We start from the raw sequence: 19,447 nt of genomic DNA, 5'->3' as shown, positions 1-19,447 counted from the left end.
CCTTTAGGTACTCTAAAGTAGGTGTTTAAAATTTGGGATGAAATTTGCATGTTTCTATTTTTCAGGTAATTTTTTCAGTTTTTAGTCAAAAAATGTTTAACTCTGAAACCACTCATCTGATTGCTTTGAAAGTTGGTATACATGTTCTCAGGATGACATCAGTCAAGTGTATACAAATTGAATTGAAATTTTCATATTTGTAATTTTCGGGCAATTTTCCTTCGTCAAATTTTTTTTATTCAAGAATAACTAATCTGATAGCTTTAATATTTGGTGCTAGGTTACTAAGGTTGATCCAAATCAGTTTGATGAATATCGTGAAGATATCTTGAATTTAATATTTTTGCTGAATTTTTTGGTTATTTTTCTCATTTTAAGTAAAATTTCTTCTTCTCTGAAACAGCTAGCCCAATTGCTCTCAAATTTGGATTGGACGTTTGCAAGGGCGTTACCGTTCTAATCGTTGAAATTACGACAAAATTGGAAATATTACTGTTTTGGGGCAATTTTTGTATTTTTGGTCAAAAAATCGTAAAAAAATTTTCATTTTAAAGCCCCTGGACAGACGGCTTTTAATTTGGTGTACAGATGTCCAGGGATGACATAGTTAGATATGTGGAAATTGTCCTGAAATATACGAATTTTATTTTTAAGACAATTTTGTCATATTTTGTCAAGAAAACTTGTTCTCAAAATTACTTGTCTGATGGCTTTGTAATTTGGTACAAAAGTCCCGAGGGATGTTATTAGATAAATTTTCTGCTCAAAGTGTTGGGAAACCCCCAAATATTTATATTTTAGGTAATTTTCTTTGTGACCTTAAATGACCTACACAACCAAGGATTTGTTGTGAGACAGTTTCGAAGGCTGTGAACATAATTTTGTCATGTTTAATATCAATTTGTAGCAAAATTTGATCCTGAAAACAAAGCTGAGGTAAATTTTTTCATTGCGGACCAATTTTTGCAACTTTCGTGTGTAAGACACACAAGAACTGATGAGAAATTTGGATCCAGGATAATTCCAGATGTCATAATCCCCCCCCCCCCACAGTGGAAGGAATTTCACTATCTGTAACTGATTTAAGTGCTGTTTACATTTGAATGATAGCACTCATAGCATTAATTAAAACATCCCAAAGTTGTAAATATACTGCCAGCTGGTCTTATGTAAACATGGTCAACCAAGGGTGGAACATTTGATATTCAGGAGGGGGTAGGGGATAGAAGATTGATGAGGTAGCATTCTTTTTAAAAGATCCCTTTTATTTTTTCCCACTCTTTTTCCCCCCTCTCCACCTTTTCTTTTGTCAAGCTTCTCTGGCTAATTTTTTGTTGACATTTGCTTATGTATGTAGGATCTGCTTGTCCCATTGCTATAGAAGTTGATATGCATGTTTCTAAAGTTACCTCCAGTACCTAAGTTGCAGACCTTACTTGCTTTTGTCATTCTTGTTTTTCTGGTTGATCTTCAATGGTACCCATACTGTTATGTACCAATTCTGATAAAATGTGAGTGACACCGTATAATTGCGGTATTTTATTAATTATGGTGAAGTTTGCATGTAATTGTAATTTGGGCATTTTTGTCCTTTGAGCGAAACAAATATCATCTGAGAAACTGCAACTCGACTTATTCCTTTGATATTTTGCACACAGGTTGCCACGGGTGATCTAAATAAGTTGTCTTCTGATATATGTTTATCCCCATGGATGTATTGTATGCATGCCAATATCACGAAGGGGCTCTGTTAGCGGCAACATAGCTTGTTTCTTTCCAAACAAAAAAGAACATGTGCTATACTCGATTAGAGAATTTCCCAAAGGCCAGTGCAGTAATTCCAATATCTGTGCAACATGCAACTGTTCTGAAATATTGTTTACAGTTCTAGTGGTTCTTTTTACTCCTTTGTGTATTTATTTTTAAAACTCAGATAGAATTCTAGTTTGAAATAAAATTTAAATTTTTCTTTTAAAGATTTGCAGTATAAAATATTTGTTTAGTGTGTGTGATACGTGACACCACTTCTAGCTATTTAGTGATTAGAAGCGAAAATATCATGTCATCATGTTGGTAAAAGATCTATAGAAATATAGACAACTTTTAACCGAGATGAGTTCATCTAACCCTCACATGATTTAAATATCAAATCACAAGTGATCCTCCAGTTTAAAATCGGAGTGCAATGTTTTTATTTGTAGCAGTAACTCAGTTACTGTCCTAAGCTGGTGAAATGAAATAATGTGCCTAGTAGATTGATACATGCCTCTCGGTGGGCTTTCATTGATTTAGTGGCTAAAATTATTCCGTGAAAATCAGTATTGTTCATTGCCAGCATTCTAATGTTTGGAAGCTCAAACAAATATGAATAATTACAGATGCCATATATGGTAACTTTGGTATGTAAATACAGAACTCTATCAACCGGAATTTACGTAAATCCTGAAAAATAAGCAGGAAGCGCTGCCAGCACATTGGCTGGAAATACAGGTATATACATGCAAATGTAGCCCTTTATTTACAGTAAATATAGGCAAATACAGGAGATGTATTTACCATGTATCAACAGTGCATATACAGGTAAATACAAGCTGTATTTACCTGTATTCACCATAAATACATGGCTATATTTACCTGTATCTTTCTGAATTTGTAGCAAATACAGCCAAATACGGGATCAATACACTCTGTATTTTAACCTTTTCACGCAGTGAATCCTCTTTTAATGCGAAGCAATATATATGCATCTGTGATCGTTTGTGAATAAATACATTTATTATGACTTCCTACCAAATAGTTAAAAATTTGTATAATGCTGAGCATAGATATTATTCGCAATTGAAGTAGATTTCTTTGTTTTGAAACAAGCCATGATGTTTATTCTCTACCTTAATTGTACTTTGACTATAATTTTTTTTTGTAAATACAACCTTACACATACGGTCGTCGACCGAAGTGAAGAGAAACATTATTATTATTATTATTATTATTATTATTATTATTATTATCTTTGTGTTGGAGCAAGCAATGATGTTTATTCTCTAACTTAATAGTATTTATTTTGTAAATACGACATAACACTATAGTCTGTGACCTATAGTGAAAAGAATTATTATTATTTTTTTAATTATTATTATTATTATTATTATTATTATTATTATTATTATTATTTCACGGATCTAACTTTATTAGAAAAGAGAGACTTAAGTAGATTCACAAGCTGCTGAAGGCAAAGAGCTCATAACGAATAATTACAAGGAGGTGGTTTCAGCTTTTGTACCCACGTATAAGTAATATTTTGCAATATGTCGACATCTTCCTTTCCCATCTTTTGAAATCTCAAGAATTTAAATCTCTCCATTCTTCCACAGCTATGGGTTAATACGGAAATGGGTTATACGAAAACACATATTGCAAATAACACCAATGGAGTAATTGATTGTAAACTAAATGATGGTTGGAAAACCCATACTGCAGCTGTTGATTCTGGAAAAGTTATCTGTTTTAATACTGCTGACCGAAACTTCGATTTGGAAGTTAGGAAAGGATCCATGAGAGCTACGCATAGAGACAATGCCGACCGCAGTGTCCTGGTAGAAGAGCACAGTGGAAATTTGCGCATATATAGAGTAAAATACGGAACACTATGGCCAAAAAGAATAATATTGATACCACGATGCTTGCCTTCTTATGGACAGAATTTTTATTATGATGTGAGAGATAATGAGTCGCAATCTTCATAATTTTTTTGAAAATTTCCATATTGTGATATACTGCAGAAAAGTCTTATCAGACAGTGAAAACCCTTTATACATACCTGTAGGTCTCAATTTTTGATCAGTGTTCTTAGCTATTCATCTATTCAAGAAGCGAGGTGGGAAGTTGTATGCAAATGAGAACAAGTGTAGCGAAGTGTAGCGAAGTAAATTAACACTACACTTGAAAGCGTAATGTGTTAGGAGTGTTGGTTTATATTTTATAAAGCATTCTGTAAAATTTGTACATCGAGTTTCTTTGATGTACTGTCAAAATAAAGCCAAGAATGGCGTACTTGATTGCTTGTCATGGAAGGATATGCCTGTGTAAAGCAGCCCTATTGTCACAAACGCCCGGTCACCCCAGGCCTTGGTCACCCCGGTGACCGGAGGCTGTACGAGGAATCCCCAAGTCACTTCAATGCGCGGCCACGCGATCGCTTGTATGAGTTGTGTTTGTTACATCGTACTGCAGCCAAGTCTCACCATTGTAGGGGAGCAGCTGATGATCACGTATTTTCGTCGACTGGCGAAGTCCTCTCTTCCACGTAAGTATCTACCTCCATGGTATCAGTATGCTGCCGCTTTAGCTCTGCGTGGCACTGCTGGTGTGGCAGTGTCACACTGAGTGTGTGTAACTGCACAGTGGCTAGAGGTCACGTTTTGCCGTCCGACCAAAATACCTCGAGCGCGAGCTACTGTACTGCAGCTTGTCTGTAACACAGGCGTTCTGTTGAGTGGGTAGTTTGTAAAAAACTTCACTTTTACAAACTATCCACTCAACAGAACGTCTGTTCTCAACACGTACAGCATCATTGGGAAAAATTGTGAGACTCGAGCGAGAAAATGACGCTTTCTCGCAATTAGTGAGAATCTGTTCTTATTCTCACCGCTGAATCTTAAAATAATGTTTTTCTACCGTTATTCTTTCTTGTACCTTATTGTAAATTGTCGAATCCTTGGTATTCTATGCCATCTTCTGCAATCATATATGTATTTCTTACCCAGAATTACTAAAAAATTGCCAGTGAATGAATCATCTTTTGTTATAATTCCTACGATAACATTCTCTGGAAACAATGTTATTGAAAATTACAATTTTTCAGCAAGAGCGGAATCAAATACCCGGTTTGGGTATGGAGCCTGAGCAGAGCTGTGATGGGGGACGTACGTGTTACAAAAATCAGGGAAGGTGATTGCAATTGTGAAATTTACTGATATTTCACAGGACTTTAGATTACCATGATTTCAATTGTACCGCTGCGATTCCCCAGGGAAGGCAAAAATATCCCCCATGTTTAGAAAGATTCACAGACTGTTTTAAAAATTCTGAAAGCATATTTATACTCACTATTCTTCTCTATTCCAACTTTAAATGAGTTGGAAAATTATGCTTGATTAAGATTAAGATTAGTCATGCATATTTATTACCTGATGTCATATGATTATGAATATTTATAGCTACTGAAACCCTGCAAGGTTCACAAGTCTGTAGGGAATGGCATTCACCCCATATCTGAGCACCAGCCAACCACCTAGCCTGCCAGTCTGCGAAGTTCATTGCTTCAATGTATTCATTTTTGATATTTACATGCCCACAGACTTGGCGAAAGTCTAAAGAGTGCAAAAATGTTGTCAGTTTTGTATTGGAAAAACATTTTTCCTTGTTCCTTTGGCAGCCTTGTGTACATACATGAAAAGTGCATTTGCTGAAATTCCAAAATTTAATTTCTTGTACACAAATGGCCTTATCACACTTATTTTAACCTTAATAAATGAAATTAATATTAGAAAAAATGGAGAAGCCTGACCATTATCATTAATTTATGGCCAAGGGCAAGAGGAAAGTCCAAAATTAACAAGGCTTGGCGAGCATGCTTATTTTGGCTTTCAGTCTTGCCAAGCCTATAGATAAATGTTAATGGTCAGAGCAGAGTCTGTTATTTCCATGATATTATCAACCTGCTGCGAGGGCACATAAACCATGTATTCAGGCAACAATATCTTCATGGTTATAAATGCTGTATCACATTTAGTTACATACGTATATATGCAGGACATTTTCAAACAATTTTACCATTATCGACCAGCATCGAAAGGATTTTAACAAAAGTCAAAATAGAAGTGTGCACATGTATATTTTACATCTATCATTAAGTGTCTACTTGGATGTTAAAAACGTTGAAGGGCTTCACTTGCCCGGGTAACCATTAAAACCGGTCAGTACATTATGTTCACCGACCCGCTAACTCCCCGGATGTTCCTTTTCAAATCAATTCACTGATTTGCACCCACATCAAGGCATGTAATAAGCATTGATGCACAGTCATGCCCACCCTAAAAATTTGGCAAATCTGGAGATTTTTTAAAAAGTGTATAATTTGGCCCACAAGCACTTCATTTTGTTTTTGTGATTGATTATGATCGTTGTACAATTGACTATTTACATTTTTGCTGAAAAGTTTCAATGTTAGCATTATTATTCATATTCACGGACATAAAAACAAACCATGATTACTGTGTATTTGTGGCATGGTAATACATAATGAATGAGTGTATGATTTTACTAATCTTTTGACACATATCCATGATTATAAAGTTGAGTATCCATTGTACAGACAGTGAGAAATAGGACTATCTCAAGATTCTAATTGTATTCATTGACATTTGTCTACAGCTGTTAGTATACCTCATGTAACCTGGTCGTAAAGCCTCAGAGGTATATGTATGTGGAACGTAGAAGGAACAAGAATCAAAAGATTGACAACTGATCTTTTACAAATCCTTCATCAGGTAAGATTTGTTTTAAATTTTTAGTCATTTTTTATTTTAATTTCCTGCACATCTTGTTCATTATCAGTTAAGCTTTTTCATGCTCGGTTATATTTGGCGGAGTTGTAGTTCTTTCTTCAACATCAACTCCCTTGACGCTCTGTACATAACTTATATAATACATGTAAGTATTTTAGAATATGTGTCTGTACTGTAGTGTGGTCTCCTTGGCAAAAAAATCAACAGGACAAAATAGAGCAAGTGCAAATGAAATTCATGAAGTTCCTTTGTTTCAAACATAGCATCCTAACAGCTGAAATAATTATGAAGAATTCTGCAAGCGTTTTAACCTTTAGCCTCTTTATCATCGAAGATTGTTTTTATATACTATATTTTTATTTGAATATTTGAATAATATGTATGATTGTCCCCAATGATGTTTCATGTTAATTTTGATGTTCCTCAGTAAACTACAAATACTAGAACTCGCACTGTTTTTTACACTCACAGTATAAAACTCAATGTTTTTAGGTACTTGGCTCTTCAAAGATGTATGGCTACTTGATGTGTGCATTTCCAACCCTGCCATTGACAACACTTATCTTGTCAAAGTTTCAGATGCCTGGTCAGAATGTCATGCCTAAATTTGTACATATTTTTAATAGTTTCACATAGTTTGTTGTGTGTTGTTTATTGTTTTATTGTACTTCATGCATTCATATTTTTATGTATATTTTATGGAGCCTGTTCCAGGTCTTCCCTTGAAATAAATGTATAAATGAATTTATTGCTACTTGCTTGAATGCACGTCTTGACCTACATTATAGTTTTCTTTAAAAAGGTGCACAATCATCAGTGATTACAATGGGTTTGGTGCAAAGTTATACCAGTGATGAAAGGTTTAATTAAAATTACAGAAGTCATAAACAATCAAGTTTTCTTATCTTAATGAATATAAAAAGCCATGTTTTAGATGAACTGATGTGTAAAGTAATTTCAGCAATTTGCAGGAGATAATATTACATTACATCCTTGTTAATGTTTTCTTTTCACCCAGTCAGATTCGAGATCCCTTACTGAGGCAGTGCGTCCCATTGTCATTGATACTGGTCTGACAACCTGGTGAAAAGCAACATGGTGACAATACCATCCTCCATTGCAAAGCAAATACACAGTGTGTGGCTATGCAAACAGCCAACACTGAACAGAGATGGTGGTGTTGTCATCAATGCAGTGCAAAAACCCATGGAATTGAGGGAGTTTTTCATCAATATATTTACTTTCCTAAGGCAGTGGGTGGTCCTTGCTGTGGCACAGGTTTGTACTTACATATATCCTGTTCAGTGTTTCCACTGGCTAAATTTACCACTAAGCCATTCTGGCTAATTGAGACCAACGTTGACTAGCTAGAACTATAGCCATCCAAATTACATATAATTTCATCTGTGATTTTGGCCAACTGACAGCTGTATACTCAGGTCCTATCAGTTGCTACAGTAACAATATGACATTAAACTGGTCCCATAATCATTTCCATTCAAAGTAATACATTACCAGGTCCATGGGACATTTGTGATTTTCAAATTTAAGTAGGACCATCCTGAACCACAGATAGTTACGTAATGTGGCAATGAAAATAAACAACTATTTTTTATGGAACAAACTGCTTTCTTTATAGGATTCACAACAAATTTATTTCCCGTGTGCTTCACACTTATGTGACTTGCACTTTTGTAAATGTATCAAGACGTATCATAAGTATTGCATTATTTACAGGGTAACTTCAAGATGTTTCCTTTCTACCCTTTCCCTTCTGCCTCAGTCATCAAGTGCTTTCAGTTCTCCAATCACAGAGTCTAATTTTTAAACCAACTGTTCACTTTGAGAAGGTGTACTGCAGATAATCACATTTGTACACTAGGTGTAAACAGTCGCCTCTTTCTATTGGTAGTCCAAACAATGAATGCTTTAATTTCAAAATCAAACTGGGTGTATAGGAATAAATTGCGAGACTGGAGAGAGAAAGTGACGCTTTCCGCAATTTGTGAGAATCTCTTGTCAATTCTCACAGCTACCAGTGAGAATTCAAAAGTTCTCACCGATGAGTAGTGAGAAATGTACTCTTTGGTGAGATAATAGATTCTCACCAGTTAGAATGGAAATTCTCACGAAGCACTGTGAGAATGGTAATTTTTAAGGTGAGAATGAACCAGACTCACCATTATTAGTGAGTTCCCTATCTCCACTGCGCAGTGATGTTTCGTTGGATATAGTTGTGGAGTGGTCGCGAGGGCCCATAAGATGGGGCCTCGTATACTGCGCAATGATGATGTATGTGCGACTCACGGTACCATGTACCCAACTAGTCCCTGTAAAGGGTGGGTTGGTACGGGGTGCTGCACTTGCTCCGCCGTGTGATGTGACACCTGGATCACTGGGTTTCCCCCTTTTATACGTATATCATGAATATTAATATTTACTCAACCAATCACAGCACAGTGGAGATAGTTCCCTATCTTCACTGCACAGTGATGTTTCGTTGGATATAGTTGTGGAGTGGTCGCGAGGGCCCAATTGCTTCCACCCTACGTTTTTAGCTTATTCCATTGCCTTCCTCTCCAAATCTCATCAAAACAAACCCATCAACACACATAAATAAACATACTAAGGCAAGCCCAGGAAACAGTTTCTCATGAATCATTTTATTTGACTGGTTAATCATCTATCTAGGAAATTCCTTCCTCTCTATATACATTTAATATCTCACACAGTTTGGTCGGCTCTGATCGTCATAAAGAAAGGATGAATTACAAGGGTGGAAAAGCCTGAGACGCACCCGTCAATTCATTACTTGTGGTGAACACCCTCTGTATTTCGTCAAAAGAGGCAACGCTCAAAGTATTTGCTGTCGATGAGGGCAGCATTACCTTTGAAAGTTGTGTATAGTATGATGCTGTTTGTGGCCTTTTCCATCCGACATGTTGCATGATTTCATCATGTGGGGTACCTGAGAGCGCCAATGCAATAGCACAAGAACTACGAAATCCATGTATGGTTTCACACTGAAATATATCCAACTTTTGCAAGTAAAGTTGCAACCTCGCATTCGCTGCATTTGTCGTAATTGGTGCATTAACAATTTCCTATTCTTTATTGGTAGATCGAAAAAGAAAACCTGGTGAAAGGGTAACCCCCATAGACCTACTCATGTCAACATATTGATGGATGGCTCTGACCGGGCATAAATGAACATCGGTGTTGGGTAACAGTGCCACCAGCCGGGCAGTCCCGTCTCTCAAAGTCTTCCCCCAAACATGATTAAGAAGTAGGCCCCCATTTGACAATGTTACTATTTCTTCTGATTTTACAGATATCGCCAAGTCATTCGCACGATCTCCTGTAAACATGAGAGCAAGAATGAACGCTCTATCTCTCAGCATATAAAAAGCATGAAATGGGCTTGAACGCAAACAAGTCTGAATCTCCCTGTCGATGTAAGAAATGACCTTCCGAACTTTCCCTACAAGTATTGGAGTTGCCTGTTTAGGGAACGAGCACAATTAACGGCGGGGGGGGGGGGCTGGAAGAGAAAATATGTGGTGCAAAAATTTTTACAGGCCCCCCCTAACACCAGCAAAAATTTTAGTGGCCCCCCATCACCGGCAACAAAATTTTGTGGCCCCCCCCCGAAAAAAAAGAAAGATTACATGGGTACAAAGTTGTACACATATATATAATCCTTATAACTTTTAATATATGCTTTAGTGAAAACAACATTCTTGCATTCTTGAAATAAATAATAAACAAATAAATATATAAATAATAAACAAAATAACATATGTTCAAGCTTTACTACTTGTAACACCTACAGCTAGCTTATAGAACAGGAATGCCTGTCAGTACCATGTGAAATTAGCATTCACATGGCTAGTTGGCATGGCTAACTGTATGTGCATAGGGAATAGGCAGTTAGGCAGTACACATTCATTTCAGCTAGCCATTCACATAAATGTGAACGAATGGTTATTTTGAATAACGAATGGTTATTTTGAACTGTTCACATGTATGTGAACGAACGGTTATTTTGAATGCACATATGAATGACAGGGTCATCCTGGCAGAAAAAGAGCACCATGAAAAGTACTGATTGACACCAGATTTTACTTTTATTGATGTTGCTGTTACGAATTTGGTAAACATTGTTACATTTGCATGTTTGCAAGGTGTAAGCAAATATCAAATAAGTGAAATCAAATTCCAGTGAAATCAAGTACTTTTTACACAGGCTCTTTTAGTGTACATGTATTATATGATACAATTGGTTAGAGATGTAATTTAACCATATTTGGCCTAAAACTAAGACAGGCCAAACAGAGTTAAAAGCAACTCAGACTCACCTGATCACAGCAAACACAAGCAGACTCACCTTTCCAAACGTTCAAAATAAAAAGCACAAAATAGGCCTATATCTGTAAGTCTGATGACCAATTTAATAAATTTTTGGCTTCAACAAATTTCATAGACACAGTGAAAAGTGATTTAGTCAAAGATTAGTTTTTTAAAAGAGTTCATTTAGCTCTGGCCAAGTCTCGTCTTTCATGTCCTATTTGTTTTGAAATTTGATATTGAAGACTTCTTTAGGTAGGTCATGATTATTCTTGCCGAATTTTTCTTGGGCCTTGGCTGATATGCACACTGAAATGAAACAGAAAGAAGAGAATGAACTTAGCAACATTTATTAAGACAACAAATTTACAATACAGTTTCAGAACATGTGTGTGATTTGTTACATACACATAGAGGAATTTTTACATGCATCTTTGCGAGTGCAAAATTAACACATTAAAAGTGTAACATATCTAGAAATGTATTGGGCTTGTGTAAGTTGTATTGACTTGACTAGTTGTTGCCACTGGCCCTAAAGCTCAGGTTAAAATGTCGGGCCATATACAAAGCCAAGCTTCCCAGGAAACATCGATGTGCAGAGAAAAGCCTCTCTATAAGGCATACTAATTTCGTAATTGCCCTTTATAAATATGCATTTCAAATACTTACCGGATCAATGGAAAATTATCGTCCACGGCGACTTGCTATCTCGGTCACTGCATCCAACAATGTCGCGGGGAAATGTCCACCGAAACATACATAGACCTAACTCACTTGCTGTTTTGACTAAAAATGTGTCGTCACTGGGGGAAGAAATGACTGAGAAATCAGCCATAATTCGTAAGATTCAGCTGGAGATTTGAACAGCCGTTAATACTTGAAAAAACTATGCGTTATCTCATTTGAGGGATGCAACGCATAATGTGTCCGATAACGATCGCGTGGGAACACAAAGCATTGGTCAAATTCGAAAGGTCAAGGGTCGTGACCGTCGCAAAATTTTGACATTTCAAGTACGCGTAAACTGTTCTTTTAGATTTTTCTAATAAGCAAAAATGACTTTATATGAAGAGATCAGTTAAAATACGGAAGTCCAGCACACTAAGCCAGCACACTAAGTGAACCCCGTTGCAATACTGATCAGCCTTGTTAAATTCCAGCATACTCATTTACGGGACCCTTACGTTCATACCCTGTTGCGTGCCGTCCACTCTCGGAAACGCAACTCTTTCCAAAGTCACGACATCATACATCGTCAGAACCGTTAGTCGATCCGGCTCGATTTTTGAACGGTTTGGGGATGAACAGTACCTGTACTGCGTTTCCATTAAGTTTTATGTAAGTTGTGATCGCGAAAGTTTTACAATGGCAGATGCAGAACCGTCGCAAGTGTGTTCGTCGTTGTGTGATGATCTGACAAAATTTATTGACAGATCCAACCATGTGAGTACCTTTCAATAGAATGCAGGTTCCGATCATATTGAATATTTAGCGGTGAACATGTGTTAATTATTTCACATTTTGAAAATAAAAATAAACGATGTTTAAAATTTGATCTGTGCTGATTTATCTGATTTAATTTACTACTCACAGACGTTCGCAGCCATCTGCATACTCCCCTCTTGTCATATTCATTGGTTTATGCTGAAAATCCTGGTCTCTTTTTTTTGAATGGAGATGAATTAAATTAATTCTAACTATATTTAAGGGATAGTCTGTAACTTCATAATTTTGGCAGAAATTTGTTCTTCGTACATCGACTACAGGTTTTTCTCTCTTTTCAAAATCATGTTAGCCAGTATTGCAAATGTTATTCTATTTTCTAAAACACGTTCAAATGTCCAGTGTTCACAACCTGTATTATGTAAAGTCAGCATTGTTATTGTTGGTAAACACATTTTGGTCTGGACTAAACTTTAATTGAACACAATAACACGTGGACTTTTATAATATACATGCACACAAAGTGTATGTTGGTTGTATTGATAATATCAACTAGCTAATTCAACTTAAATTTGTGAACCAATAAAGTAATACATAACAAAAATATTAACAAAATCAAAAACTTACAGCTTTACACTGTCACTTTAAAATGGCAAAACCGTTGCTTCTGTATCCACTAAATATTTAAGTCTGAGAACAATTTAACTGGTAACCAGTGCATGTGACCCATGTGACATTTCTATTGTGCAAACATGAGTAATTTCACCTGAAAAACTTAACTCAAGTAAAAACAACTCTACACATGAGTGCTGCCTAATTTATTTAAATTAAATAGACAATAGGGATATGAAAACATGAGAATTGACAAACAAGTCAGTCCTTGGAGTTTATTAATGCATGTCTAAATTTTTACTGCCACATGTGTAAGCTACCATTCAATCCATTGACAATCTTCCCTTCTGTCATGAATTCAATAGGACTGCTAATGAATGGTTACTTCACATGGCTGAGCCTGATTTCACATGCATAGCTTGTGATGAATGTTCAAATTTTAACATGTCGTATTTCCAATACTGGCATGTGGCAGGTTGGGCTGCTATGGACTGCCTATTTTCCCTCAAATAGCCATGCCACCTGTTCCACACAGTTATGTGGACTGGCTAATAGGCAGTTCAGTTTTGTAAGGGAATATACTTGTCAGTATTGTGTTGTGCTATTTTAATCATAATATTGCTGATTTTACACAGAACAACTGCATTGTGAGGTTCAAGACTTGGTATTTCATCACGCTACAAGAAGTTTAACAAGGAACTCCAACTTCAACAAGGAACAAAATGCTGAAAATATTCTCTGTCTGTCATGGTGTAAAAAATTTTGGTGGCCCCCCTTACCTTCCTTGGAATTTTCATGGCCCACCCAAGAACACTCATTTTTTTTCGTGGCCCCCCCCCCATTTTCTCTTCCGCCCCCCCCCCCCCGCCGTTAATGTGCTCGGTCCCTTAGGTACAAGATTTAGCTTCAGTTGCTCTTTAGTAACAAACTTCAAGTAATCTTTAACCCTCCTACTGGCGGCGGGATTTCCTAAACCCAGTCGAGGGTCCCACTCCCCCCTCTACCCACATCCTCAAATATCGTTCTTATCTGTCCTATATATGAATCTATTGTTTTGAATGCTAATCGACTAGGACAGTCACATGATGTTACCCTAGTATCGCAATCCTCTCTATGGAGTATTGTCCGTCCATCCTTGTCTTTCCATATGAGAAAACGTAAAATATCTTTAGGAGAGGCCGCAACAATGTGTTTGGGTGGCGTCATGCCCTTCAGGAAATCTTCCATTTCCCTCCGGAGGCGTGTTTTCCTTGTATTGTATGGTTTTGCTTGAACTGCCGTGGTCACCTGCAACAGCCGCTCATCAATATTATCTATATCAACGGCAGGAATCACTTGTCCCGGTGTACTTTCATGTCTGGGATTACATGCATACCCACACTGTTGACAAAAGTTGTACCCGACGTCATTTGGGTATTCACATTCTGGGCAATGAACTGCTGGTAACCAGAGTCGCGGCGCTCCTACAGAAGGGGCCTGGAAAAAATAAACCAAATTCTACCAATCCCTATATACCGTACATAACACAAAAGAAATATCTCAACACAATAGATATACCCGTACCACACAATTAGGGACACAAATAATCATCGATCCATGTCGTTGATCATCGATCAGCGTCATTGTTATCTGCAGAGGGCGCTCTTCTCAAATGCACAGCTAGGTGTAATCCTAACGGAAATCTAAACGAAACGCGTACATATCATAAAAGGCCGACCTTGGCACCCATCCCCCCTCTCGTGTTGGGACTTCAAACGCCACTTCCCCTGCTTTAGCCAACCTTACCCAGCCAATAGCCCTTTTTTCAATTAGCGGCCACCAATATTTCCTAGGGCATGTCTTTGGGACAACAATTGTGACTAGCGCTCTGTCTTCCTCTAAGAACTTCAGGACCGGACCCACCAGAGAAAAGGGAGGGAAAACGTAACAATTATGACCCTTCGTCGTTTGAACAAACATATCAACTCCCCTGGATTCTGGAGTTTCCCATGGTGTGAAGTGTTACAAAGGCACCCCAACCAATCGTTTTGCGCATTTGAATCAAGGGCCATTAAGTCAAGGGAATGTCCATTTGGCCCACCAAACCGTATTTCTACAGTCTCCCACAGATGCGGAAGGAGTCTTGCATCTGATGACGACAATTTCCGCGAAGGGCGATCAGCCGGGTTTTGATCCGATCTTACATACAACAGATTAAGGAAAATATCGAGACCTTCTACCGTATCAAACAATTGCTTGGTGGCTTCATTGAGATCAAGACTACGGTCACCAAAATTCTCCCAGCAACCGATGAATGCTGTACTACTACTTGCAATTACCCATGTATCGCGAACCCAATGTCGTAAGGCTTGGAGTACTTTAAGAAGTGCAAGTATCTCCTGATATGCAGTGGATTTGCTAGCTATACTATTTGGCCAATAATCGCCCATCTTTTACAAGCTACCCTCAATTTCTATCACCCCTCCCCAGCCCGTCAGTGAAGCATCTGATGCTAGAGATATAGAGATGTGTTCTCTGTTTTCCATCGTACCAAATCTTTACCCTGATCAATACGTTCCCATGATTTAATCTCGTCTCTCAGTTTGCCTGTTAAGGGAATTTTCCCTCTAGGCGCTCTATCTGCCTGTGCTATGGATAATGCCATATGTCTGATATGCAACCTGGCGCCCGGAAAGACCAAACGAAATGCCATACATTTCCCTAAAAACCTCTGTATGGTCTTCAGTGTGGAGTGTGGCTCCCGTAGTATATTCTCCCTCAAGTGCGCAAATTTCTGTTTTTTAACCTCGGAAATAGCAAACGCACAACGGATTGTATCAACCAAGAAGCCAAGGAATTCGAGGACCTGCACAGGTATAAGTATACACTTATCGAGCGCAATGAAATACCCCAAGGAGCTGTGACCACATAACACATAATGTAGCAGGCCGCATCCGCCTTATCAAAATTTGACCAATTATTATCCAGAACTAATTGCCCTGCATGTCTGTCATCAATATAAAGAGATGAAGGTACTCCATATTTCCTAATCTCATTCATCACAGAAAGCCCTATTGTCTGATACACAAATGGCGAACATTTCCAACCAAATGGTAGTGTGGCATATACAAACCACCAACCTCCCCATTGAATACCTAACATCGCCCTGCTTGTAAGTGTCAAGTTAATATGGTCATATCCACTTTTATCATCAATCTTAGTTTGATAATGTGACTGACGCAAATATCTGGGCACATCGGTAATTTGATCAAGTGTAAAGGGAACATCTTTCATCCAATTATTGAGATATCTTTGATCATGACATAACCGTGGTTTGGTAGGTTCCACGGTTAACGGCATCACTATATACGGAGGCCTACATTCACCTACTTTCCCCAAATCTCAATGCTCCCGTCCTCACCCTCTCCAATAACGTGGCAGTAATAAAATTAGAGTATTGTTGACAAACTGGATTATTCGGGAAGTAAACTGGTGGAGGAAATGCACAATCATAATACTCCCCACGGAATTGACCCTTAAATGGTCTTAAAAAGTTAAATATGGAAACCCCATTCCGTATCCACTTTAATACTTGGTGTTGTTGATCTTGATCGGTCAGCAAAGCTTCCCACTGTTCCACGTGGTTGTGCACCTCTCCTGCCTTAAAAAACTTAGGGTCCCGAAATGGTAAATCCCTTGCCGAGGCTTTACCGAACCAGATGAAACTAATCTTGGGTGAGGGAGTGCCGCCACTGGGGGCGCTGTTGCGTCCCAACTCGTCCAGGAGATTTTCCTAAGCAGATTATCAAGGGCAGCGTTACTTGGGTCAAGGTTAATTTTCCTCTCCCATTCCGGAATTTTTCGGAACCAGCGAATGTCTGAAAATTATAAAGGGGAAAATTTGACCTTCCTATCTAGTCATATCAAGAACCAGATAGATATCTTACTCATTAAGGCAGATTTTCAGTATGTAACCAAAAAACAAGGTGGCAAACAGTCGCAGGTGGCAATTTTTACCACCATGTGCAGCCAAATACTCTTTTCTTGGATGAATGGCGTTAGTTCACCAGACTCCAAGGCTGCACTATATTATGTATCATGGACATGTAAATAATATCGAAAAATCGTCACAATCATCCCACAAACTTCCGATCGGTCATCCGTGAAACACCAGAAACGCAAAAAGAAAATAAAAATGTTTCCATAATTATCATTGCCTCATCTTTATTATATTCATAGTCATCATGTTACGAGTCAAATCCAAATCAGTCCGTTAAAGCAGTCATTTGTTCCTCTATAACTGAACAAAAATGAGCATCCAATTCACTCTTTCTCATTATAATAATCTATTTTCTTTCCCCAGATCTATCTCGCTCTCGCTCCCTTTCTCTACCTCTCTATAACACTCTAGCAAAATGACCCGTTAACTTAAGCCACAATTCCAACAACGTGTTGAGATACGTCTCCGTTGAGTCGACTACGTAATCGGGTATCCCTTGCGCCACCTTCCCCTACTGCCTTCTTTATTTTCGCTACCTTTTCTATAATATCTGCCTGACTTTTATTACCGACTAGAGCCAACAACATGGTGGGCAAGCCCTCAGAATCTTTCTCTTTTCGCAAAATTCTTAACATTATTAAATATCGTTCATATTCTGGATGACGGGCCTCCATTGCCGTGTCTACCACCAGCTGCAATCTCGCCAAGGCCTCTTCTGCCTGAAAGATCACCGGCTCCCGTTCCGCATATAGTTTCAGCTCTGATAACGCACGCTGAAATCGTTCGGCCGCCTCCTTTTGTCTCGTCACCATCTGGGTAGCAGTGAGAACATCTTGCTGCACCACCTGTGTAAAATACAAAGACATACGGATCTTACCAGTCACATACTTTGCGTTCGATGCTGGTCATTACACGCCAGAAGTCCAATATACGGCTACGCCATTTAAATCACAGTTACTGCATTATGATTCTCCCTTCACATGCTGCTGAAGCAAGGCAATGTTTCCCTGTCACATATTATTGACAATCTCTGCGTGTCAAACCACTCAGGGGACACCAAATATCATTTCCACCGTGTCAAACCATCACATGGGACACCTATACAAGTAATGTGTCAGACCACCTCGTGGGACACCTATCCGCTACTCAAACCACGTGTCAAAACCCCATTCAGGCGACACCAGCGGTAACCCGTGTCAAAAACCCATTCAGGCGACACCAGCCGTCTCCTTTTATGTACATCCTATTGTCAGCCAAAATTTCCATGTAATAGGCTCACATTCAAGTAAATGTCGTGGCAGAGTAAAGTTGTGCACTGCAATTACCCGTTGGCAAATAGTTCCGAATAATTTTCACTGCATGCACCAAAAACAATGCAAATTCCAAAACGTGCAAAGAAAAGAAAAAAAAGGAAAAAATTCCATGGCACTTTACGTCTTGACAAGCTCTCATTCCAATCACAGCTTCCATCCGTTGTATCCTTGTACTGGCAAGTACACGTTGACACCTTTTTTTTTGTAATACAGCTAAAAACAAACCTTTACTAAACCGCTGTAGTTATATTTCAACCTGCCATAGCCCTGACCGCCAACATATATGCAAAGAAAATGCTTCATTTACTATACTTGTAATACTCACCATAGTCTGTTGAGCTGAAGTCGACGCAGCCCCAACCGCCTCTGTCACAGTAGCCCTTGTAGTCGGAGTAGCCGTTTGCTGTGCGCTAGTAGATGGTTGGCTCGTTGGCGGTCCCATTGGGGAGGGTGTTGTGGGCGGAGTCTGTGGATGTTCAATGCTGGCAGCAGGTGGCGGACGAGGTCTCTGTGGCTGACTCATGGTACCGTGAGGAGCAGTAGAAGAAACCCTCGTGCTGCACTTGCTCCGCCGTGTGATGTGACACCTGGATCACTGGGTTTCCCCCTTTTATACGTATCTCATGAATATTAATATTTACTCAACCAATCACAGCACAGTGGAGATAGTATCAGACTTGTTGTTCACCGGTGTGAAACAACCTGGTTAATTCTCGCAAGTGAACAGTGAGTCTGGTTGATTCTCACCAGTGAATGATTAGTCTGGTTGATTCTCACTGTAAAAATGGCTATTGACAAAGGTTGAGACGACCCAAACTAGCCAAAATTAGCCAAACCACCATAAACCACCATAAACGACCCTATCATCAAGGTAAACGACCTAAAATAAGCACAGGGATGAAATATGTTCAGATTTCTGGAGAAACCGCCCCAAAAACGGCGAAAACCAGCCGGCATTTTCGATCATTGCAAATTCCTATACATGCCATCAACGAGTTAAAGGGTTCGGTTTGTTTCTTCAATACAGGGCGCTGTGCAAGATTGTTATGCTTTTACAACGTAAAGTGTAGCACAGGGAATTTCCCCGTTGTCGTGTTAGGGACGATTCAGAATTTACTTCCAGGGGGGGGGGGTGGAGGATTTCAGGGGGGGGCCACCCATTTTACCCAAGAAAATTTAGGGGGGCC

The 19,447-nt window shown here is 38.6% G+C and overlaps 1 protein-coding gene and 2 long non-coding RNA genes across 3 annotated transcripts; 1 reads left to right on the top strand and 2 right to left on the bottom strand.

Annotated features, from left to right (window-relative positions):
- The first annotated feature begins 4,138 nt into the window (after positions 1–4,138).
- Positions 4,139–7,818, top strand: LOC139131535 (uncharacterized). Its single transcript, XR_011552149.1, has 3 exons — positions 4,139–4,303; positions 6,433–6,548; positions 7,585–7,818. It is a non-coding gene; the product is annotated as an uncharacterized lncRNA (long non-coding RNA).
- Positions 7,819–10,985: 3,167 nt separating this feature from the next.
- LOC139131534 (uncharacterized) lies at positions 10,986–12,520 on the bottom strand. The gene is made up of 2 exons (XR_011552148.1): positions 11,583–12,520; positions 10,986–11,222 (listed from the first exon to the last, which is right to left on the bottom strand). It is a non-coding gene; the product is annotated as an uncharacterized lncRNA (long non-coding RNA).
- Positions 12,521–17,375: 4,855 nt separating this feature from the next.
- Positions 17,376–18,920, bottom strand: LOC139132248 (uncharacterized). The gene is made up of 2 exons (XM_070698637.1): positions 18,586–18,920; positions 17,376–17,792 (listed from the first exon to the last, which is right to left on the bottom strand). Exons 1-2 carry the CDS (start codon positions 18,781–18,783, stop codon positions 17,376–17,378), a joined length of 615 nt encoding a protein of 204 aa, XP_070554738.1. The 5' UTR covers positions 18,784–18,920.
- Between the last annotated feature and the right edge of the window lie 527 nt (positions 18,921–19,447).

This window comes from Ptychodera flava, chromosome 4 (genome assembly GCF_041260155.1).
Source record: "Ptychodera flava strain L36383 chromosome 4, AS_Pfla_20210202, whole genome shotgun sequence".
Lineage (NCBI taxonomy): Eukaryota > Metazoa > Hemichordata > Enteropneusta > Ptychoderidae > Ptychodera > Ptychodera flava.
This window is presented reverse-complemented; position numbering and strand designations above follow the sequence as displayed.

Excerpts from the sequence above, each read along its gene's own strand:
- LOC139132248 (XM_070698637.1), bottom strand. The coding sequence starts at position 18,783 with ATGAGTCAGCCACAGAGACCTCGTCCGCCACCTGCTGCCAGCATTGAA. Across the intron at positions 17,793-18,585 it reads CTTCAGCTCAACAGACTATG|GTGGTGCAGCAAGATGTTCT; the intron begins GTGAGTATTACA and ends TATTTTACACAG.